A 23,841-nucleotide genomic window follows, 5' to 3' on the forward strand; every position below is an offset into this window, starting at 1 on the left:
GTGGATGTTCAGGATAACATGTCCAATGTGTCGGAAGAGAGAAGCACTAGACAACAGGACATTAAGAAAGGACTCCAGTTTATAGAGTATGATTTTGTGGGTTTATTCTTGTATGCTTATACATGTATATATATGAGATGGATAGTTCTGGGAAAGTCTTTTTAGTATGGCACCAGCAGAGGAAGGAGGAGGACCTGTGTTTCTCCTCAGAATATTTGCTAACACTAACATGGAAATGGGGAGCAGTCTTAAAGAAAAGACAGAACCGCTCTTTGTTCCCAAACAGAGCAGGCTGAAGGTGGGAGCGTATTTCTTTTCTGCCTTTGAGAAAAATCAGCATTGAATTTTTTTGGTGAGTGGAGAATGTTGATAGCCTGAAAATCCACCTTATACTTATGGACAGCTACACCTAAGACTGAGTTGTTACTGAAAGGGATGGGTTTGCTCACCACTACCTAAATGTTTCAACTCTCTGGAGTTAAAATTTAACCTAATGAAAAAACATCTTTAGTAGTTAATTTTCATTTGGATCAATGCCAAATTCTTCTAGAGAAGATCCTGGCTAGCTTAAAAATCATTGTGGAATTTCACAGTAGTTCACTGCTCACATAAGGCATTCTTTAGGAAAAAAAGAAAAGAAAAAAAAAAAAAAACCCAAAACTTCCCTTTTAAAAATTATTTAGAAACTTTCTCAGATAACCTCTATGGGAAGGGAAGGCGTTCCTATTTATCTTCCTGAAAAGTTAGAAGTAAATACCTCTGTTCTGTGCTAGAGAAAATTTCTGCTGTGTGTCATAGAAAAGAGCTCTTAAAATTCTTGTAGTGTCATTGGTATGACTTAATTAAAATTGATGTGTTCGTTTGACAGATAATTTGTCATTTTATAATACTTACACGAAGATTGCAGTTCTCCTCATGTAGAATCTGTTTCTGCGCAGTGGAGGAGAGGAAGGAAATTGGTTTTAAACAAACAACATTCAGGTTTTAAACTCAAAGCACTCAAAACCTTAATGCATTTTGAACAGCGGAGTTAAGACTGGCTATGTAACTTCAAATGAAAATGAGTCATTAGTAATAAGAAAACACAGTTGTTTAATCAAAACTAATTTACAGTACTCCCTGCTTGTTCAGTGGAGGCAATAGACAATATTTAGAGATTTCCCTGCTGCAGCAAGTGAGACTGCTCTTAGCAAGAACCAGAATTCTCCAATGTGATCATCTTTTAAGCAATATGTATAGTAAGTAAATTTTGTAATTTCTTTTTCTAGATCTACTTTGCCCTATCCAGGGACACAAGAACAATATGAGGTAATTAAATTACTATTGCATTCCCAGAAATGTTTTTAACATGGGCCTATCTTATTAAATTTATTCTTGTTTTTAATCATCATTTAAGTAATGATAGAATATGAATGGTAATTTACTATGTCTCAGTATTGGAACTGGAGGACTACTTACATTGCGATACAGGTATTCAGATATTTGGATGCCTGGATTTCACTCGTATCGCAGTTCAAATTAACTTTTTCTACCGGTGTTAGGGATGAATTTGTGGCATTCATTGGATAAACCAGTGAGTTATTCTGAGTAAAGTTTAGAGTAACATAGCAAAAGTGAGATAAAAGGACCTCAGTAACTTAAATCTTCATAACGTGTTTTGTTTCTGTACATGTTATTATTTTGCATAATTTTTGACTTATATTCTCAGACTCATCTTTTTAGCGTTTTTATCCAATGGTAGGTGGTTTCACTGGATTTGAGAACATTTTAGATAAAAATGCAATCGCTCACATTTTAGATTAAAAAAAAATCTGCTCTGCAAAGGCTGCCTTTGTCTGCTACTGATTTGCCAGTTGCTATGGCTGCTGCTTGCTCAAATAATGGGAACATATATATACCTATGTGTATGTATATATGTCTTTTTTAACTTACATATACAAAGTAATTCTTTTATCAGTAGTTCAGTCTCTCTTTTATTTACATGTATTGTGGTGTTGAATATTAAAGACTATCTTGGAAAAATGTCAGAAGAAAAGTACTAATACAGACAATAGTTCTGCATTTCATTTTGATTCCGTGAAATTACAAGTATAAATTTTCTATTTAAAAATGTATTTGGAAATACGGAAAATAAACAACAAAACTGCTGTTGATGAGTGTTTCTTTTCTTTGTTCCAGTTATTTATACGAGAGCTTGTTAGAAATCTTTTTAATGAAGGGAATGATGTATATCGAGAAGGGGATTGGAGGGGATCACTGAGTCACTATACAGAAGCTATAAACATAGCTGATTATGCTAATTCTGAAGAAATCCATGTTTCTGATGATATTTTGGAGAAGCTGCACGTGAACAGGATAGCATGTTTTTCAAATATGGTAAGCTTCCATTTAAACTGTATGATTTCTCAAGAACAGTGTGCTAACAGAGTACAAAGACACAGAAGGTTTCCTAGTGAGTGAAAACTCTTGGTGTTGGTTTGAGAATTAGCATGTTTCAAATCATTATTTTGGCATATTCTTTAATATCTTCTTTTTTACAAGTATAATCATTGAGATATTTTTAGTTACTAATACTAGAATATAAATGTAAAAGAGTCATACTAGGCTTGGAAGTTGATGGAACAGTGTTTTTGTCCATTTATACTGCTGATTGCACCTGAGTCTGCTGCTTTCTCTGTGCAATAAGATGGCTCTTGTGAAAGAGCTAAATTGTCTTCGTAACTATTGTTGGATTTTACATGAATGATGGCCCTGGTTGTTTTTAGTTGCATAAGTTGGTGACTTAGCAAAACTCATACATGTGGTGTGCAGTGGCCTTGGTGAATGTTCTGTATAGTGTTTCAATACCTTAATCTAATACGGATTAAATTCGGTGTTTTGATGATAATGGTTCTGATTAGTGCCTTTTTTTCTTTTTTCTCCTCATAGGGATTGCATGAAAAAGTTCTAGAAGACTGTGAAATAGCATTAAGATTGAATGAAAACAATTTCAGAGCTCTTTATCGGAAAGCAAAAGCTTTGAATGAACTGGGAAGGTATAAGAAGGCTTATGATGCTGTAGCAAAATGTTCTCTTGCTGTGCCGCAGGTAGGTAAATTATATATTTATGATTATTTTTAATGATTTAATACAGAAAACGTATACTTCCATCAAGACCATTAGAGTTTTTTTGGTTGGTTTGTTTTTTTTTTAATGTAGTACAATATTTTGTAATGCCTCTAAGAATTATTTTTTGTTGTGGAAGTGAAGACTGATAGCAGAGATTATAGTCCACAGGCTCAGTTTGTTGTGTTAACTTTCAGCAAAAGAAATAGTCAATTTGCAGTAGGGGTCAAGTGCCATAAATGTTTGCAATAAACAATAGAACCACTGAACTAATTGTTTAAAATTCTCTTCAGTCAGAAGGATACTCATGACATAAAGAGAAAAACCACCCATAGTTATAATGTAAAATATTGATTCTTTTGATAACTGTATTTTAGCTTTCCAAACACTTAGTAACATTCTTATCTGTGCATTGTCCTCCATCTGAATCACTTACTACGCATCTCCCATCTTAGGCTGTATCTATATTAGCAAGAATTGTGTGGTATAATAGGAGAGGATCTGTAGACTGAAATGCTGGTCCTGAGGATCTGATTTCCATGGTTGTTTGCGGGGTTTTTTGTTTTGTTTTTTAAAGAGTTGGAGTGCATCAAGTGCACTCCTGCAGCACATTCAATTTAGTTTCATCCCAAATGAATCTAATTTGGCTCTCTGAGACCCTTCATAATGCAAACTAAAATGCAGTGAGTGAGGATGATTAAGAGATTTCACTTCAGAAATGCATTCCTGATTTGAACTTAAATGCTGATGGAAACTACATGCTTTGCTCAAAATAGACTGATCACAGGACAGAATACTGAGTTGCATTTTTTTTTTAAATGGATAGTTATTATAACTATAGGACAGAGTGAAGTATGACCAAGTTTTTAACTCAACTTTTCTAGTTGTATGATGCAATTAACTGTCAAAATACAGAGTTCTCATTAAATATTCAGCAGTGTTATGTAGTAGCTGACGTTATGGTAATCAGAAATGTAGCCCTCAATTTGTGTAACAATTAAAAAACCCCGTCCCCTCAAAGAACAAACACCCTCCCCAAATAAACAAACAAAAAATCCCCACCCACAAAAAATTCCACTTCTCTGAACTTCTCTGGTTTTGGAAAAATCTTTACATTATTTTAAATTCAAATAAATGGAAGAGAAGGATACTGTCTGTTTTCTGGCTTTTTTAGAATTCCAAATATTGGAGTAATTTTGTTTGAGGGTGGCTGTATTTTTCAGCGTTAGCTTGTAGTCCCATGTGTTTGTGAAAGAATAAAGATGCATTATGAGACATCCTGCATATAGGGATCTTGCAGAGTATAGACTGAGCTGTAAACAGATGTCTTGGCTAGGTGACAGTACATGTAAATTATGAAATTTTATTTGTGTCTTTTAGGATGAAAGTGTGATTAAGCTTACCCAAGAACTAGCTCAAAAACTAGGGTTAAAAATAAGGAAAGCATATGTAAGAGCAAAGGTAGGATTTTATTTTAACATTTTACATTGAGTTTTCCCTTTTTTGATACCAATTTTGTATTTAATGAAGGTATTTTTTTATTGCAGCCACCCTCCTCAAATTCAGTTTCTAGCGATGTATCAACTCAGGTAAGGTTTTACATGTTCCAAGTGCAAGCTGACTTTAAACTACAGGGAATAATTGTTTCATAATTTCATGATGATGAAGTGAAAATGGTGCAATTGACATTTTATATAAGATGCTGTTATTTTGGACTTTAGGGTTCTGTTGATCTTCATGTTCAGTTTTGCTGTATATTTATGGCAGACTAGGACATAAGATTATCATTCAAGTTATCTTTGTAGAAGAAATGTTAGCTAAAACATTCAATCCAGTGCAATGAATATATTTACTTTTAATGTTTTGAGGCAAGGGCATAGTTAATGTGCTTATTTATTTTATTTTTTTTACAATTCTGAAAATGAAGGGTGCTGGGATAAAATCCCTTTTAATTTGTGCATTTGTCCAAATTTGACCTTCACTAGCAGCTGAATTTGCATTTATTTTGCTATTTGTAGTGTGTCTGACTAGCAGTAATGGAGAGGAGTTCATCTTTATCTTACAGACTTTTTTCAGGGGAATGTAGACAATTTAGCTGTAAATGAATGAGGAGACATAGGAACAGCTCATTTAAGATACTGTTTAGATTCTTTCATTCCCTGAAGTATCACTCTCACTTTTGTTGGTCGGCTGCAGATTTTTAGTGATACCGTGAGTGGATTTCAGTCTGCAAATGGATGCTTTCGCTGAAAAAATTATTTGACCTTTAAATTCCATTAGACTTCATAGATTTTGAATTTTATAAAACCTGAATTTGAGGACTTAACATTCTTAGTCTGTAAATATGTATTTGAAAATTTTTAATGGCTCTTGTGCAAAGTGCTGAGAGGTATTTTTTTTTCTCACTTACAGAATTCGTCTTCTGTAGAAGACATTGAGTTAGGTGAGTCTTGTTGTGTTACAATGTTGATGCTAGGAAGTTAATTATGCCATGCATATCTCATCATGTTTGTTATGAAATTTCTCAAGAAAATTCATGTTGTCATTTGAAAGATCTGTGGTAAAACGTCTGATCTATTTCTCTCTAAAACTGTGTATTTAAGTGACTGAGCAAATTTCCTTTCGGTCTCCTCAACTTGATATGATTGTAGCTGCTCGGTCTCCTCAACTTGATATGACTGTAGCTCCTATGGTGATCATCTCATACCGTTCTCTTTAACTTGGAAAAATAGGGAGGGGAGAAGATGCCAAAGATTTAGTAAAGTATCAGGTCTGTAACTTTTCCTGTCTTTTTTTAGTTTGAGTAATATATAAACACTGAGATAATAGGTACACATGAATTAGAAGTCAGTGGAAGCTGAAAACATTTGATGTGGTTTTGCTTAAACATTCTTCCTGTTTCTCCACTCCCTCACCCCCCACATTGTCAGGGTAAAAGTTATGCAAGATACTTTTACATCTTTGAACAAAAGTTCCAGTCATTCCCATCTTACCTGTTTCAGATTTATCTGACCAGAAGCAAGAGGTGGTTTCTGCTGCTTCTTCATCAAACTTTGTTTCTGAAGCGTCTAAAGTGTCATCAGCACCTGTACCATCTTTATCGTCTGTTATGCCTCTTCAAGTGGAAAAGGTTTCTTTGCCTTCTGCAGTGTTGGCAAATGGAGGGAATGTTGCTTTCTCTATGCCAGAAGCATGTTTAGATTGTGGAGATGGAGATATAATTATTGGGGAAGAACTTGATGAATTACTTGATTCTGTGCCTGATCCAGATGAAAGTGTAATGGTAAGACTTTTTTGTTTGTTTTCTTTCTCGAAAGACTGTCCTTGTGAGTGGGATCTTGTATTTTTATCAAGTAGACTAGTAGTGAAATGTGAGTTACCTTTCCTAGTTACATTGAGCTGTATTTGTGCATAGCTGGGTTGATTTTCTCAGGTGTGGATTCTTGCAAATGTAGCTGTAAAGATACCAGGACCTAGCAGAGCTCCAAGGACAACTGCATTGGGTTTATGTGTTAGAAAACCTGAGTGAGGTTGCTGGGGGAGGGATACTACTTCAGAAATACTGCTATGCTACTACCAATACGACCACAGTGGGAGGGATACTTCTTCCAGGAAGTACTATGAAAAGTGAAGTAGACATTAGAAGTCTGGGCTACTGTGGTTGGGTGTCTGGTTTTTTTTTTTTGTGCAAATAAACCCTCAGAACCTGAGAGTGTATTGGAGTGCCCACCTTGTAGCTGTAGAAACTATGGTTAATCATATGTGAATAGCTTTGCAGGACAGTAGTACTTGTGCTGTGGTCTTCTGGTGCAGTCACTAGTATCTCTGCAATCAGAGCTTTGTCCAAATCCACCTCTTGGATAACCAGAAATAGTTAGACCATCATGAGTCTAATTTTTTATATTTTTTAGAAAAGATTAGAGAAATTATTAGAGAAATTTAGGCACATGAAGAGTTGTTCTTAATTATACCGTCATTCCAGCACTAGAATACACTGTGAAGCATACAGGGTTCCTCAAATATTAGTCAAAATGAGAGCTCTGATTGATGAGCAGAGTTGTCTGAACTTATTAGCAAGGTTACTGACTCTGTGCTGTGGCCCTGCCAGACATTTGGCGCCCTTAGTATTGCAACCTTAAATGAGGCTGTGGCATATTTAATTCTTCAGTTAGTTGTGATTTTAATTCCTTATTCAGCTGTGGATGCAGTTGTAAATCTTTAAATCAAAAATGCCAGGGCTTCTAATTTTCTGGTTTATGCACTTTGTTTTGTAGAAGGTATTTTGGAAATGTGGAAGGTAATTATTTTTAAGATATCCTAGGAAGTTTGCCATAGTGAAAGCCAGGAGGAAATACAATCTGCCAAGATAGGATTCTACACTACATGAGACTGCAGTCTGAGTGAGGTGTAGGCTAACAACTTGGGGAACAGAGGGAATTTCATGTTGGCCAAGGTCTGTGCAGACCTATTTGGTCAACCTCCAGACAAGGGGGGAGCTTCTTGGGGTGACAGGGAGAAGGGAGGGTAACTCCCCGACTTGGTTATGTCCTTAACAAAGGTGTGCAGAAGGATATGTTCTTTTCCATGGCGGGGGAAAAAGGTGATCTGGCCTTTACAGAACATGGTATCATTTGATTGTATCTGAGGATTTATTTAAAAGCTAACTCTTAGCTCTTTACTGTACTGCAATTTGAATTATGTTCTTTTTATTTGGAAAAAAATTGTGTCAATTTCAGACTCTTCCTACTCTTCCCTGTTGTCTTATGTTTTTAACATAATTTGGAAATTCAGCTCTGATCTGATTCATAAAAAAATGCAAATCTATCAATAAGTTAATATCAGCTAACTGAACCTTTAAAGTTGTTGAGTCATGGGTAATTCGTTGCATTAGGGCATTGTTTAGGGTTTGATTACTGTAGTTCTCTAAGTGTACTGTAGCTCTGTACAGTAGTGTACCTTTTATTGTTGTAGCTCTGTACAGTAGTGTACCTTTTATTGTTGTTTTTCAGTAGGTTTATAAAAACTTTGCAAAAACTTTATTAAAAGAAATACTATTGCAGATTGTGTTCTTGAGAGTTTTTTTGCTGTGTGTGAACATTCTTTTTAAATTTCTTTTTTTCCAGCAAACTACAGGAGCCAGAGGACCTATTCCTGCAGGAAGTGTAGCTCCTAGTGTACCTTTCTCTGCCTCTTTGTTGGGGACGCTGCCAGTTAGTGCAGGATTTGTTCCTTCACCTTCTCTTTCAGAAATCTTTTCACAGCCTTTGGCTTCTTCACTAGAAAATTTTTGTTCGCCATTAAGCACCTTTTCAATCAGTGACCCAAAAAGAGGTAAGAAATGAGTCTTAATACTTAACCTTTTATGATGGGAGTCAGTTGTGTATGAGTCAACTGGCTTCTCTTTTTAACAAATGAGTTTTCACAACTGTTCAGTAATATCTAACACATAACATTTGATCTGTGCTCACAATTTTTTGAGAGTACTGATAATCAGTGTTGGTTGTACACAAAAAATAAAGCTTTTGTTTACTTGGGGTCTGCATAAGCACGCTCCAAGCTCCCTCTGTTCAGTTTTTCTGCATTTATTGTGTAGGTTATTTGTTTCAGGTGAATAAGTATAAAGAAGGAACCATGTTCCTTCAAACTTTTTTCCTTTTAAAAACAAAGGTGATCTTACAGCTTAAACCGTTTCTCATGATTTGGCAACAAGCAAGAATTCTAAAGGCTACTGCTGATGTTAATCAGGTGGTTACATTGAAGATAATTACCTAAGAATTTTTCAGCCCAGATGTTTACAAGGGGCTTTTACATAATTGAAAAAAATAATCATAACAAACAAAAAAATCTTTGGTGTTTGTCAAAAAACCAAACCTTTGATACTTCTCAGGAATGATAATTTTTTGCATAGGATGTTTTGGGGAACTGAAATAATAAAAACTTTTTATTCCTTTAGACCTCTCAAGTTCAGCTTCTAGAGATGGAACACCAGCACTTAGCAGCAATAATTCCCCATTGTTTGTAAGTATTTTCCATGTTTTCTTTCACATCAGTTCAAATGTTAACACCTTGAAGGCTTATCATAGATCTTAATTTTTACAGTAGAAGTTTCTGGTTTTAAAAAATGACACTTTACCATTAAAATATGATTCTGGCTTGGAGAACAGTTGTACAGTAGCTCACAGAAACAGTAATTAAATACAAGAAAAAATTTACAAAGGTTGTTTTATCTATGCAAACTTTGACTCCTGTCATAGCCACTTTTCCATTCTGAGGAACTTGCTGTAAAATACTGTGGAAGTGTAAAATAACCAACCTAAGAGAGAGAAAATCTCGTATGATCTGAGTGCCAAATATTAGGAATCCTGGAGAACTGTCCTAGTACAGGAACAGAGCAGAGATCACTTTGTGTCTGAGAATCCATCTGGTCTCTGTATTCTAGTCATGCTGTGTATTTTTGATCATGCTGCTGGCCATTGATTATGTGGGGAAGGATGGCATGAAGGATTGCATCCTCATGAGCCATGATGGAGTAATAATTAGCCTGGCAAGTGCTGTTGTTCTCCCTGTACCTGGTTGGGTCTTGTTATATGCTTAGCCTGTGCTAGGTACGTGGCTTTTGTAAAATCTTCTTGCCCCCTTCTTAGACATGTGGTTAAGTTTGCGTTACGAATATTTTGTGTGTAGTCTTTCTTAGGCTTTGAAGAATAATTTCAGTAGGTTAAATTTTAATTGTAGATAAATCAAATTGTATGGATCGAGTAAAATATGCTTTCTTCCAACAGATAAATGGCCCTAGTAGTTTGTTTGGGTCCGAAAATTACATGGGAATTGCAGGCCAAACTAGAAATGACTTTTCAAATGTTTTTAGCAGTGCAACTGCTAATATACCTGTATCTTCATCACTTGCGGGAAGAAACCCATTAGAAGGCACGCATGAGCTAAAACAGGCCTGCCAGTTATGTTTTGTCAAAAAAGGTAAGGGGCTTTTGGACTCAATTGGGTTGATTTTTAAAAAAATAAAAAGCACACACTTAAAATTTTAGTGTTCATAAGGTAAAATGCTGGTGGCTTCTAAGCAGTGTTAATCCTGACGTGTTCTTTGCAGATGTAGTACGATCTTATGATTAAGAAACTGGTAAAATGTTTCAACAACTATTTTATCTTCTTTCTTCTTGTCTTTATTTCTTGTCCTAATAGATTCTTGATTCCTAAAACCACCACAAATCACCACACGCTTTCCCCAACCTGTAGGTTTACTATGTAAGGTCATTCACATTCTGTATTCGCTTTCCTCCCAACCCCCAGGGTACTGTGAAGAATGACACCTTTGCTCAAGACTAAAAAAAAACTTGCAATACTCTCTCTGATTGGCCATGGGGAATTGAACTGCAGTTCAAAGTACCTGGTAACCTTCACATCCCATCTGTTTTATTGCTCTTTCGAACTAATTCTAAATCATAATCCTGAGGCTTCCAAACCTTAGTAATAATTAACTCCACTGTATTGACTCAAAGGATCTTAACCAGTATTGGGCTTTAATATAACTAATCTTTTAGGCCTGAGCTGTTGCTGTTTAAACAGAGCCGTATTCTAGAGGCAATAGGTTTTATTAAGACTAATCTTAAAAATAAGCATTGTGTTTCAAGTTATAGGTGTCATTGATATTGATATTCTAATAAAGTGCAGCACAGTAACGGATCTTATAAAGAATTGTATCAAGGCATTTAGGGGATGACTGTTTTAGTTTTAAGAACTTTTATATTAGTTTAAAATTATTTTTACAAGAAAAATCCATTAAGTGATACTTGAAAAACCATAGAACACGTACTGTAAAAAGCAGAAGCTGTAAAATGTTGGTGGAAGTACTTGACATGTTCCTATCTTGACTTTTTGTATCAAAGCATCTATTTCTTCTGTTTCTTTGTATCTCTATCAAAGCCTTTAAGTGTCTCCTGCTTTTACTACCTGCTTTTGAAATTGTACTGTTCCATCAGCCTCCTGTTCAGGGAAACTGGGTTACACTCTTGATTTTGTAGTCCCTTAAATAGCAGAAATCACTGAGCGTTGCTCCCTGATTTCTTCGTTATAGTGGTAATGTAATCTTCACTTCAGTATCATCCTGAAGACAGAGTTTAAAGCTAGGCATATGTTTGTTTCCAAAATTACAAAGTTCTGGGATTGGCATTTATATTTTTGGCACATGTATACTTCTTACCTGGCGTGTTTTGTCTCTGAACATAGTAACTGTTCTAATATAATAAAAGTTGAAGGTTAAGAGAGCTGTTTACTGATCCTTGGAATTCATCTGCATTGACATATTATTATAAATAAGCAATTTAAGTTTTAAATTAGTGTTATCAAAACGTATACTTCAGAATTTGAAAAAAGGCAGCAATTTGTTGCTGTCCCAAAATAATCTTAAGGTTGTAACACGGCATCCCTCCCAAATAACTTATGGGTTTTTTTTCTTGCCAAGACTGGTCCTTTTGTAAGTATTCAGGTTTTTTTATTCTGCTCAACATGGCTGTTAATGACTTTTGGTTCTTCAGAGTTGCTGGTGCAAGTAGAAATTCTGTACAGTGTGTTTGTGTACTTTGCTTTTGGGCTGATGTGCCAGTCTGTGTATGGAAATGTTAAAAGTAAGCTGCAATTTATGCAAATATAAGCAATTTTCTGTGATTGTTTCAGGTCCTAAATTACTGGATTACGCTTACCATCCCAGTTTAGAACATAAGTGTAAGAAGGATATTCTAATTGGCAGAATAAAAAACTCTGAAGATAAATCATGGAAAAAAATACGTCCAAGACCAACAAAGACACAGTATGTGGGACCATATTATATATGTAAAGGTATGTGTTATAGATAGTAAAATGTTAATGCTTACACTCAAAGTAATGTAGTTTAGCTTTTCCACAGTGAAGTATAGAATGAGTTTTTATTCTTGCTCATGAGGGGTGGAGAAGGAGGTTCACTGGGTTGTCTATATTTTCAAAGGCTGTAGAAAGTGCCATGTTTTGATCATTAATGGGATTATTTAGAGAACATGCACTGTACTTCTGTACTGTTCATCATGAATAACTTTGCTTCCAAGTGCAATATATGTATAGCCCTACTTTTGTTTCATTTACTGTATTGCTCTGTGCCACCCCCATTTCCCTTCTTTTCCTATGAACTATGCATACAGTATTGATTACTAGGGAAAGGCATGAGAAGTAGTTCCCTTCCTGTTTCTGATATTCCCCCAAAAGTTTTGGTGTGCATTTGTGTCACCGTTTGGCCAGCCAGTAGGGGAGATAGAGTACAGTCCTGAGAAGTGGAGCATGCTCTCTGACTGCAGCAGGTCTGTCAGCATGCACCCACCTTCTCATCATGAGTTAGGGTGTTCTGGCAAGGAGATGGGCTGGGTGGGGCTGGACTGGGAGGGACACGAAGCATAGCTTTTCCAGCTGCTTGTAAGTTAGTGAAAGAACTGGTCTGACTGTTATGGAGGCTTGGAGTGTACTGTTGTACATTTCTGGGCTATTACTATTCAAAACAACAACAAAAAGAGCATTCTTGTTAGTCTTTTGCAATATGAACCTCTTATGATGTAAGCAAGATGACTCATGGATTAATTAACAGCTATATCTGACTGTATTTAAACAAAGGGTATTCTAGGTTCTCAGCATTGTTGTCTTAGACTAGAAAAGAATAGTTGATGGAGTTGTGCATCAGCCTTTCTGAGGAGTTTTACATTTTCAGCAAGTCATTCAGCATAAGGTTTTGCTTCTGTCTGCTAGACTTAAGTGATCCATTTACAACAGAAGTAGCTTCTTTATTAAATTGAAATGGAGATAGTGGAAGTTTTAAGATGAACTTCCAATAAAAGTTGTGTAAAAGCAATGCCATATTCAATGTTATCATTTTAGATGTTGCTGCTGAAGAGGAATGCAGATATCCAGGTCATTGCACGTTTGCGTATTGCCAAGAGGAGATAGATGTGTGGACACTGGAGCGCAAAGGAGCCTTTAGTCGAGAAGCTCTTTTTGGAGGAAACGGGAAGATCAACTTGACTGTGTCCCGACTTCTTCAAGAACATCATGGATTATTTATGTTTCTTTGTGAGGTGCTGCTTTATTTCTAATGATACAATAAGAATGATAATACATAATAAAATTACCTGGAAAGAAATGCTTTGGTTCATGCATGACTATTTTGTAAATTTTGAAATGCATGTTCAGTAATAATCTGGCTAGCTTTAGATTAGAGACTACTTGAAATCTCCGTTAAAATCTTTAAGGCAAGGTGTATTTTTAAATGTATAAAATACATACTCTATTATTACCTGCTTTTGTATTCCAGAAATGTTTTGATCACAAACCCAGAATAATAAGCAAAAGGAACAAGGATAACTCATCTTCTTGTTCTCACCCTGCTATGCATGACTTTGAAGATAACAAGTATGTCTGAAATACCATCTCTTTAAGTTTCAAATTAAAAGCAAAGGTTTCAGGGCATTTTTTAATATTGACTTTCATTTCTTAGCTGTTCATTAACTTCTCTTCCTTGCTAACTGTCTGTTATGCTTTGACGGTATTGGTAAGACAAACTTGCTGAACCAGGATTGTCTCATGTAACTAAACTGAAGTGAACTATTTCTTTATCAATGCATTCAAAATTAGTGATATCCACCCTCATGTTTGAATCTTACTGGTTTTGGTGTCAGTTTAATAGCTTATCTGCCTGGTGAGCTGCATTGATGTAAATAGATGTGTGATGTTAAATTAATATAGGAATTCATAAGTTTGCTCTTTCTTTGGTCTGTTTTGCCTGTTTTCCTGTAGTTTTAACTCACTCTTTTAAGAATAGGTTTATCTTCATTACAGTGTCTGAAATGGACCATAGTCCTTGTTAATTCAGTTGATAAAAAGTAGTGTGAGGAAAGTGTGTTTAGTTATTCTTTGACAGTTAACAAAGACTTCATAGTGGTAATAGTGTTAAATAAGTTTTGGAGAATTAATAGACTTCATTTTTATATGATGGAAATGTAAGTGGGAGTATTTTAATTGCTTTGTTTGTACTCCACTTCCCTATATTGAGGAAACACTACAGCTATAAGAGCCAGGTTGTTAATGTGATGCCTCAACTTTTTCTTTAATGGTGCTCTACAAAAGAATAAGTACTTGGGTTTGTAATTAGATCAGGATATATATACTTGATAGTGGACATGGTATGCTTTCCCTCTTGGAAACCAGTGATCCAGTTGGATTGAATTCAGTAATGCTTTGCAGGAGAGGGACCTCTGGATTTCACAAGAGTACTGTTCCTTGATGTTGGGTTACGCAGCCTAGAAATGATAATTAGATGCTACTTCCTTCTTGAAACTTTTTTGGCTTTCTGATTTCAAGTAGAAAGTGTTAAAAAGACATTTGAATAAGCTGTGGTGAGGGATGGTTATTTTCTGTGTTTTTCCACACGTGAACAAAGTAATTTTAAGGACTATCTAAAACTGACTGTTTTCAAAACAGGTGCCTTGTCCACATTTTGCGAGAAACTATGGTGAAATATTCGAAAATCCGCCCTTTTCAAGTTCGATGTCAGCTTGACCTGTGCAGGCATGAGGTACATTATGGCTGCTTACGAGAGGATAAATGCTTTTATGCTCACAGTCTGGTAGAGCTTAAAGTCTGGATAATGCAAAAGGAAACAGGTATGTTTGGTAACATGCTTGCTTTACTCTTCATTGTAATGCCACTTCTTCCTTGTCTCAGCTCCCTTCTGAAATTAGCAACTTGGGATCAGTGCATTCACTTAGAATTTGCTGGAATCTTTCATAACAGCATATTCAATAAACAGTAATGTAAATATGATTAAAAAATGTTGAGTAGGCTACTAGCTATTCCAAATTAGCAAGTTTTTGATAATAAAAACTGTCAAAACTGCCCATTATGATCAGATTTTTTTTCCTCAAAATAAAAATAAATCTTTCCAGTTCACTACTCTGTCTCTCATTAGTGTATGCGTTGATAAAACTTAAGTATTCTTCTGTTCTTGCTTACACAGGACATTTTGGCTGCTGTTGGTTGATCTGGCTTATTTTTGTTGGCTTCTTTGAGGATAACAAATTTTACTACTTCGTTTCTAGCCAATAGCTTTTCAATGACGTGTCTCTGTACTTACAGCCCATTCCTTAGTCATGAGTTCCAAACTCTCCATGACTCTTTTAAAGAGAAATTGAACTGTTAGCGGTAAATAATTTGTAGCACATAACAGTTGCTCATTCCTCCTACCTCGCTCCGTGTGACAGCAGTACTTTACATCTTAAGTAATCATGTTGGAACATTGCGATTCATAGAGAAAAAAGGGAAATGTGGCAATCCCAATGCATTACAATGTTGCTGGCATTTTTTCCCCTTTATGTTTGTTATTTATCCTCACCTGTCCCTTCTTTGAAGAAGAGGCTTCTTGTTGCTTCAGCTTTCTATCTAGATTCTTGTACTGGCATACTGATGTGAGATGTCATACTGACCTGAAAATTTTGGAGGAAGAAAGTCAAGTAGAGAGAGACTTCTTCGCTGATTTCCTGTTCTCTGTCCTGGGATGAGCCTTTAGAAGTTTCTGTGTGAAAGTAAAACAGTTATTTTCTTACCAGCTGCCCCTATAAAGTCAAGGATAGCAAATACTTACACTATAATTTCTGTTTTGAAGTAAGGGTTGGGTTCTCCAAGAAACTTGAGCTGCCACGGAAGGCATATTTTTTATTTTATGATTTGTTCATGCTGCCCTCATGCTTAGCCAAAGTCAGTTAAACCTCAGCCTCTGCTCTTTGAATGAGGTTCCTCTTCTGAATGTAAGGGGTGGGAAGTAAAGGAACGCTACCTCAGGAAAGAAACATTTTACCGACCCTCAAATCGAAACACAGATGTCAGTCTGTGTTTGTGTGGAATTAGAGCAGTAAATGTTACAGTGTGTGTGAACAATGTATAACTCCAATAGGAACCTTACCCAAAGTATTTACAAGAATGGGTTTGGTTTTTTTTTTCCTGAAACAAAACCTGATTAACAGGGCTTGTTTAAAATCTTTGTAAAGAAGGCAGGGGCAATCTGGTGTCTGCCAGCTTGCATTTTGGATAGTTTTTCTGGGGTCCATAATACAATGTAGCTTTTCTAATTAGATTGTCATGAGAGGTTTTGATACAATATGTTTATTTAAATACTCAAAGATGCATCTTAAATTACAGATTGCTCAAATAAGTTAAACTTTTATGTTTGCTTTTCAATGTGATGATATATACAATATTTCTGTTTTGGAGGCCCTCATGAGATTCTTAAGTATATATGTGTGTGTGTGTGTATGGATGTAAGTGTATATCCACACCGATGACTGTGTGTATATGTATACAATATATAAAAAGAAAAATAGTTAAAAGCTTTGGGGCTTCAGTAGCATTCCAGTTTGAGCATGTCTGAAATTCCACAACAGTCGTAAGTGTTCAAGAACTTTTTCCCTTCCTTTGCAGGTATTTCACATGATACTATTGTTCAAGAATCAAAGAAATACTGGCAGAACATGGAAGCTAGTGCACATGGATCACAGGTATTTTTGGTTTTCCATTAAACTAATTCTACAGTGACCTTGGTGATAATTCTTTTTCTATGTCTGTGTATAATGTAGCTTATTTTAGAAATTACTTTTTTAATGCTTTGTTCAAATAATGTCTTTCACTGTAGGCTTTCTTTGGCTTGCTCCACTTAGCTAAAATGCCTGCTTTGCTTCTATGCAGTTCCTTTTTTGCTTTGCTTATTCTGTCATAGGCGGAACATAAAACCTAAATATAATTTCAAAGTCAGCTGCCATAGAACAATTAATTATTTTTTCAATATGTAGGACTTTTATGTGTTTTGTATATATTATCACAACTTCTGGGTACATATACCTCCATCAGAAATAAGTTAAATATAAATGCATTTGTTAAGAAAGGTCTAGTTTGAAATTACAAGCTAAACTATGACAAGGCATGCAGTGTAACATCTGCTTCCGGACATGTGTTGTAAACTTTTATCATAAGGGGTAATTCATGATTATGTATGGATTTCTTTGCAGATACACAATACCTTTTATTGTTGTTGTTATTTTTTTGGCTTAAGATCCTTGGGAACCAAATGAAATATGGATCACTTAATTTGAAGATGAAGTTTGTTTGTGGTCAGTGCTGGAGAAATGGTCAAGTTAATGAGCCAGACAGAAACAAAAAATACTGTAGTGCAAAGGCAAGACACCCGTAAGTAAGACCAAACAGTGAAAATTTTACCTTTTTGTCAGCCATTTAAAACCTCTTTTGGGAAACTTTGTTACTGCTTAGGAAAGTGTCATACAAGGAATTAAAAAAACCATATTGGAGCAGAACTTAGACATCTTTGTAGTACGTTAATGATTGGTAATGAGAAACACTTCAGTGGCTGTTTGTTTTGTTTTTTTTTAAATTGTCAGTTATGGTAAAGTTTCAGTAGAATTTAGTTAAATCTCAAATATATGGTGAAAGCTTTACAAAGACCCTTTCTGGGCTTTCCTGCTTCTGCTTCTGTGTACACAGTGTGTCTTTTTTTAATAGTATTTTCTTTCATTGAATGCATCTGTTTTTCAGATGGACCAAAGATCGCCGTGTGGTGCTAGTAATGTCTAATGAACGCAAGAAGTGGATGACCATTCGTCCTCTTCCCGCAAAGAAACAAGTGCCTCTGCAATTTGATGTATGTTAACCTAAACCTAACATTTTAGTTAAGAAAATAGGGTAACTGGAAAATACTGGTAATTGGGCTGGTTTCATCAGTTCTGCAGAAATTCCCATGGGAGTTGGTGGGAATATGTTAATAGTGTTTCTACAGAGTTCAGCCTTAGAAAAGCACTGATCTCAAATGTTACTAGCGAAGCCCTTTCTCATCAGTGGAAATTAGTAACTTTTTAAGTGATTTAACTAAATTCTTACTATTCCTAGTAAGTATTTCAGAAATAGTTTAAACATATCTGTGGTCTGGTAATGTGTTAGGAGGCAAAAATCAGCCATAATTTTTGCTTCCAGCAGTTTGCTTTTTCTAACTCCAATATATGAGATTTTATAAAATAAACATGATTTTATCTTTCATGTGATCTAAATATCTGCTTGGGAAGGGAAACACTAGCCAAGACTGAAAAAAACCCCACATTTTCTACTGTCATCCATTTTACTTTCTATTCATAAGGATTTTTTTTTTTAACTCACGTTCCAGTTGTGCAATCATATTGCTTCAGGCAAGAAATGTCAGTATGATGGAAACTGCTCATTTGCTCACAGTCCTGAGGAAAGAGAGATGTGGACCTATATGAAGGAGAACAGCAGTAAGTAGAAGAGTAAATCTAACATGTTGTAAATCTAACTGTTCTGCTTTTCATTCTTGTTCCTCAGTTACTTTAAATCCACTTTCTTTCACTGTCTTTTGTAATAAACCTTGCAGGTACCTTTTTTTTTAAATTTTAATAAGCCCAGACTGGGTATTCAAAACCAGTATTAAATAAAAATAACTGTATTATATATTTGTTGCTTGGTGTGTTTTTTAACAATAAAGTAGTTTGTATACATTTTTTAGATGTATTAGAAATAGTATATTGATCCACACAGCAATATTGTTTGGTGTTTGTATTGCCATGTGTACACACTAGGATTCTGTTGCCAACATACGGGGGCAAGTTATTTGTGGAAGAATTCCCACCCCACCCCGCAGTGTATTTGGTGGGAATTACTATTCACTTTCTGGTTTTGACTTGTTACCCCATTAGAGTGTTACTGGGGAGAAATAATTGAAAATCAGAAGTAATAAATGACATAAATGATAATATCATGGTCTGCAAGAAAGCAGACTAAATTTACCAAGAACTGTAGCATACTTTATGTTAGTACTTTGAAATTCAGATACTGATACACAGTGGCACGGTTGTTATCTAGTGATGCAGTTGGTATCTGTACTTTGGGGTGCATCTTCAGAAATGGGTAACATCTTACTTTCCCCTAGATAGGCAGAAATGGGTCTTGGTAAGTAGCCGGAGATTCATACTGCTCTTGGCTCTTATCTCTAAACTGTGTAACTGTCTACATTGTGTCCTTCCTTTTTTCTTCTTACAATAGGTGGGGACTGAAATATGCTTGCAAACTCAGTCATTCATCTAGTATTCTCAAACTCTTGCCTTAATTGCTAATTACTTATTTTAGCTTCTGCTCTCATTAGTTCAAGACTTGGAGCAGTTGTATGACATATGGCTAAAAAGTCAAAAACCAGAAAAAGGAGATGATACCGCTGCTCAGGCAACCAAGGAAAATGGGAAGCAAATTCACATGCCGACTGACTATGCTGAAGTTACAGTAAGTAATCATAGGTATAATTCTAAATTCAAACATGTGGGGTTTTGTTGTTTTGGGTTTTTTTCCCCAGTCAGTAACATACGTTGTTGTCCTTATTTTCTTGGTGCTTCCTTAGATCATAGCTAGCCACACTAAATGCAAACTTTAGCTAACACTGTAAAGCATTTCTTCTGAATCCTCTAAAGCCAGTGGAGATCATAAACTTCGGGTGATTGTTTAAATAACTGTATCTGTTCAGGTAAACAACAATTTACAGGCCAACATAAAGAAAACATTCAAAACGTATTAGGAGCAGTTCTGTGGTTACAGTCTTGAATTCTCAATGTCTTGTTTTCAAATTCCCTGTAAAACAGGTGGATTTTCACTGTTGGATGTGTGGGAAGAACTGTAACAGTGAGAAGCAATGGCAGGGTCACATTTCTTCTGAAAAGCATAAAGAGAAGGTTTTCCACACTGAGGACGATCAAAACTGCTGGCAGTATCGCTTTCCAACTGGATATTTTAGCATCTGTGATAGGTATGTGGTTTTTAAGATGTCAAAAATGCTGAAAAATGACAGTTCATAGTGTAAATAATTAAGGCGGTTATTAGTTTTGATAGACAAGTTTCTTGTATTTCTTGCTTTGCATACATCTTTCAACAAGAAATTAAGTAATTAACAGTACATGTAAAAATACTGTTAGAACTCAGGGAGTGACAAAGGGCCTAACTGTGGAACCAAATTAATTGCTTGTGTGATGTTAATAAAGGGTTGCAAGTTTATTGCAGCTGCATGAAATATTGTTGGTATTATTACAAGTTTACTTAGGCATCTGCATATTAATTACCTGTGGAACACAAAAACAGCACCTAGCTGGACAGTGATACTGGAGCTTTAAGGCAAGTAGAAATGTTGTTAGCATCAAAACAAATTTGTTAAAATCGAGTATTTGTTACTGGAAATCATTTATGAACATGTGGGAGACAACTTCCAAGACCTGTTGGTTTTTCCCAGCATTGGTTGTATGTTTTGCTGCTCCCTTTAATTCTTAAATGCAGCCTGTTTACCTGACTGCAGTAGATCTTTTTGTAAATCTGTTGAAAGTTCTTTCCAGTGTTGGAATCTTTTTGGAAGGCTAAAAACTTTCGAATCTGCATTCTGGAGTTAAAGGTTCAATTTGCTGGTAAGGATGCCTTTGTTAGTCCATTTCAAGTTAAAGATTTTGAATGCCTTAAGGATCTTGAGAAATTGCACAGCATATAAAGCAAGTTTTGTGTGCAGTCTTTGCATGGAAGCCCCCTTTACTAAATTTTTAAGTAATAACCTAGATGTATTTGATGTTTTGAACACTAGCAGACCTCAGATATGCAGTATAAAGTGAATACAAACTGGCATGCTTATAGCTTAATACAAAAATACTAGGATAAACTAGAATCTTAAGTCATACTGAGTACTTAAAAACCTAATTTAGTTACCAAAGGGTAATTAATTATTTGGATTTTTTTAACAATAGTAGTTCCTTGTTTTAGTGAGTCAAATGATAAGATATTCCTTTACCTGATAAATTAAATGTTTCAAGCATTAAATGACTCAGTAAAGTAGGAGCATGAAGAACAGAAAGAAGAGAGCCATCTCTTGTCCTCTATAAATATTTGACAGCTGGGAAAGAAAAATATAATCAAATGCTAAACAGAGTTAATATCCTCTTACTTAAAAAGTAAATACTCTTTCAATTATTTTTTGTTGTCCTTAATATTTTAGTTTCTTTGAAAACCATGACCAGAAGAAAATTCCTAGATACAGTAGTGATCATGATAATTCTATGAAAACACTATTTGAAATCTGTCTTAACAGATATATGGCTGGTACTTGCACTGAAGGAAACAACTGTAAATTTGCCCATGGAAACGCTGAACTCCATGAGTGGGAAGAACGAAGACAAGTTTTAAGAATGAAGCTCAGCAAAGCAAGAAAAGACCACTTGATTGCTCCCAGTGATAATGACTTTGGAAAATATAGTTTTTTGTTTAAAGATTTAAACTAATACTGAGATGACACATACATGTTATCAGCTGGAAGCATAAACCAGAAAATTTGACAATAATCAAAAGCATGTGACAGAAAAGCTGCAGGTTTTCTGCTTTTATTGGCATATATTGTTCCTCCTGAACAGCAAAATATAGTAGATTTAGGGGGATTGAGCAGACCTGTCTATGCTCTCGTGAAACAGAGTGGTGATTAAAAACAAATCTGAAGTATTACGTGCTTACTCACCTTCTGTTGGACAGAAAGTTAGGAAATAGAAGGGGGGAAAGAGAGGTTATAATATCTAGGAAGCCCCCTAGTATCAGTCCTTCAGTTGAAAAACTTTAAGGTATCAAGGTATTACAAAACAGAGTGTTATGGGCTAAGAAGAAAATGATGGATGAAAATTCTTCAGATCTTTTAATGGAGAGGATTTGTTTAAAACAAAGTTTGCTACTTATCTATATGTAGGTTGCTAAAAAGGATTTTCTTATTAAAGATTTTAAACGAAATAACCATTTAACTACAATATATGTTGAATGGGTATTTTTTCTCTATTTGTATGTTTCAATATAATTTACTGAAAAAGGATCTTGGGAGGAAAAAAGTATTAATTTTTGAAAATGAAGTAGTTAAAATTCTGTTTCTTGGTCTTTGATGTTTAAATGATGATTTTGAAAGATTACACTTGTATGTCAGTATTGTGTATTATCGTATGGACTAATGTTGCCTGTAATAAAGAGAACTTTACACAAAGCTGTTTTCTGCATGTAGCCTCTCAGGATTGAGATTTTTGTAAAAACAAACAGTGATCTGCCTATTAGCAAAAGCTTGAGCACCTGTAGCTAAAAATTTAATAAGTTGGTAATTGTGTCTCCAGCTGCTTGTTTGCAGTTTTCTCTATTGTCATTAGCTCATCACATCACTAAAATAACAAAAATGGCCAACTAACTTGCGAACTAGACAAGCATTTTGATTTGGGCATGAACCACCACCTCAGCTGCAAGGTGGATGGTGCTTCAAATTGCATTTCCTGCAGACTGCAGGAAATGGAAAACCATTCATGGGCTGAGACGACTTCTGGCTGACGAGCCTTTTGGCTTTACAGTCACTGAAGCTTCTGTTGCGTTTTGGCTTCTCTGCAGATTGTGCTTTCAGCTTTCTTTGTGTGTTCACTAATTCCTTTTTTTTTTTTTTTCTCTCCCCAGCTAGGCTTCTTTTAGTCATTCATTCAAAATAGCTAAAGTTAGGTTTCTTTTTTTTCCCCATGACTTACTTCTCTATCCTGTCCAGAGTATTTTTCTCTGTTACTGGCTGACCTTACATAATTAGAAGAGCTTTAAGAATGACTTCAGTAGTTTGAATGTAGTCATTGGCCATATATTGTGTATGTAAAAAGTGTTGAACCAAAGTTCAGTGACACCCGTACACGTGACAAGCCTGGATGCTGTGTCCCTTTCACTTCACAAAATAAAAGCACAACGAATATTAGAACACCACCTTATGCTTCAGCCATAGCTAGGGGAACTTGCGAAGTAACTGTTCCTGACAGGCTAGGCTGAAGTACCTTTGAATACGATGTACAGTAAGCATACAAAATTAGCTTGGTGCTTGAAATACGACCTGCTGCAATGCCGATTTTTTACATTGTTTGTAATAAACTGAGCTTGAGATAGAGTACTATGGACACTGTTATTTCTGTGACAAAACCTGATTGTATCGTGTGCCTTTCTGAATTGTTTTCTCAATTTTATGCTTTCATTGTTTAATGTAAGTGCTCTGTAAATTATTGGAAGTAATTCTAGAGAAAACTAAACATGAAATCCCTGCTCTGTAAGGACGGTGTGAAATCTTTAATGAGTGCCGGGGGGCTGTGGGGGAGCAGCAGCTGGCGGGGCTCGGGCCCCGCACAAACGGAGGCGTCACGGGGGGTTATTACTCACTGATCCCGCCGACGGGGATTTTACCGACGTCCTGCACAGGTAGCAGGAGGCGAAGGAGGTCATTCTTAACGCGTTCTTCCTGAGGCCGCGGGGAGCGAGCGAGGGCCTCCCGCCGCCGCCCTCACGGCGCTCCCAGCCCGGCCGCGGCCTCTCCTGCCGCCGGGCCCGCGCCCCGCGCCCGGTCCCGGCGGGACCGGCTCTGCCCTCGCCTTCCGGGGGGTCCCGCCTGCCGCCGGGGGACCGCGCCCCGGCCCCCCCCTCCCCGCCCCGGCCGGGCCCGGGCGCCTGTGCGCCTGCTCGGGGCGGCGCGACGTGGCGGCGGCGGGTTCGCCGGCGGAGGGGGCCGCCCCGGCGCGGCTGACAGGCGGGCGGCAGGGAGACGTGTGCGAGCGGGAGCGGCCCGGTGGCCCGCAG

At 36.3% G+C, this 23,841-nt stretch overlaps 1 protein-coding gene and 1 long non-coding RNA gene across 2 annotated transcripts; one reads left to right on the forward strand and one right to left on the reverse strand.

Moving 5' to 3' along the window:
- Positions 1 to 23,207, forward strand: ZC3H7A (zinc finger CCCH-type containing 7A). The gene is made up of 22 exons (XM_009807254.2): positions 1 to 86; positions 1,269 to 1,308; positions 2,179 to 2,376; positions 2,929 to 3,087; positions 4,486 to 4,566; positions 4,653 to 4,694; positions 5,518 to 5,548; positions 6,108 to 6,388; positions 8,229 to 8,436; positions 9,059 to 9,123; positions 9,888 to 10,080; positions 11,794 to 11,955; positions 13,015 to 13,211; positions 13,448 to 13,545; positions 14,614 to 14,795; positions 16,606 to 16,682; positions 17,234 to 17,367; positions 17,731 to 17,836; positions 18,353 to 18,461; positions 19,346 to 19,479; positions 19,833 to 19,996; positions 21,314 to 23,207. The coding sequence occupies exons 1-22, from the start codon at positions 19 to 21 to the stop codon at positions 21,501 to 21,503; spliced, it is 2,919 nt and encodes a 972-aa protein (XP_009805556.1). The 5' UTR covers positions 1 to 18; the 3' UTR covers positions 21,504 to 23,207.
- Positions 13,188 to 18,384, reverse strand: LOC132318584 (uncharacterized). The gene is made up of 3 exons (XR_009484344.1): positions 18,346 to 18,384; positions 15,615 to 15,703; positions 13,188 to 13,225 (listed from the first exon to the last, which is right to left on the reverse strand). It is a non-coding gene; the product is annotated as an uncharacterized LOC132318584 (long non-coding RNA).
- Positions 23,208 to 23,841: the final 634 nt, after the last annotated feature.

This window comes from Gavia stellata, chromosome 18 (genome assembly GCF_030936135.1).
Source record: "Gavia stellata isolate bGavSte3 chromosome 18, bGavSte3.hap2, whole genome shotgun sequence".
NCBI classification, from domain to species: domain Eukaryota; kingdom Metazoa; phylum Chordata; class Aves; order Gaviiformes; family Gaviidae; genus Gavia; species Gavia stellata.

Excerpts from the sequence above, each read along its gene's own strand:
- ZC3H7A (XM_009807254.2), top strand. The coding sequence starts at position 19 with ATGTCCAATGTGTCGGAAGAGAGAAGCACTAGACAACAGGACATTAAG. Across the intron at positions 1,309-2,178 it reads GGACACAAGAACAATATGAG|TTATTTATACGAGAGCTTGT; the intron begins GTAATTAAATTA and ends TCTTTGTTCCAG. Across the intron at positions 16,683-17,233 it reads CTAGTGCACATGGATCACAG|ATCCTTGGGAACCAAATGAA; the intron begins GTATTTTTGGTT and ends TTTTGGCTTAAG.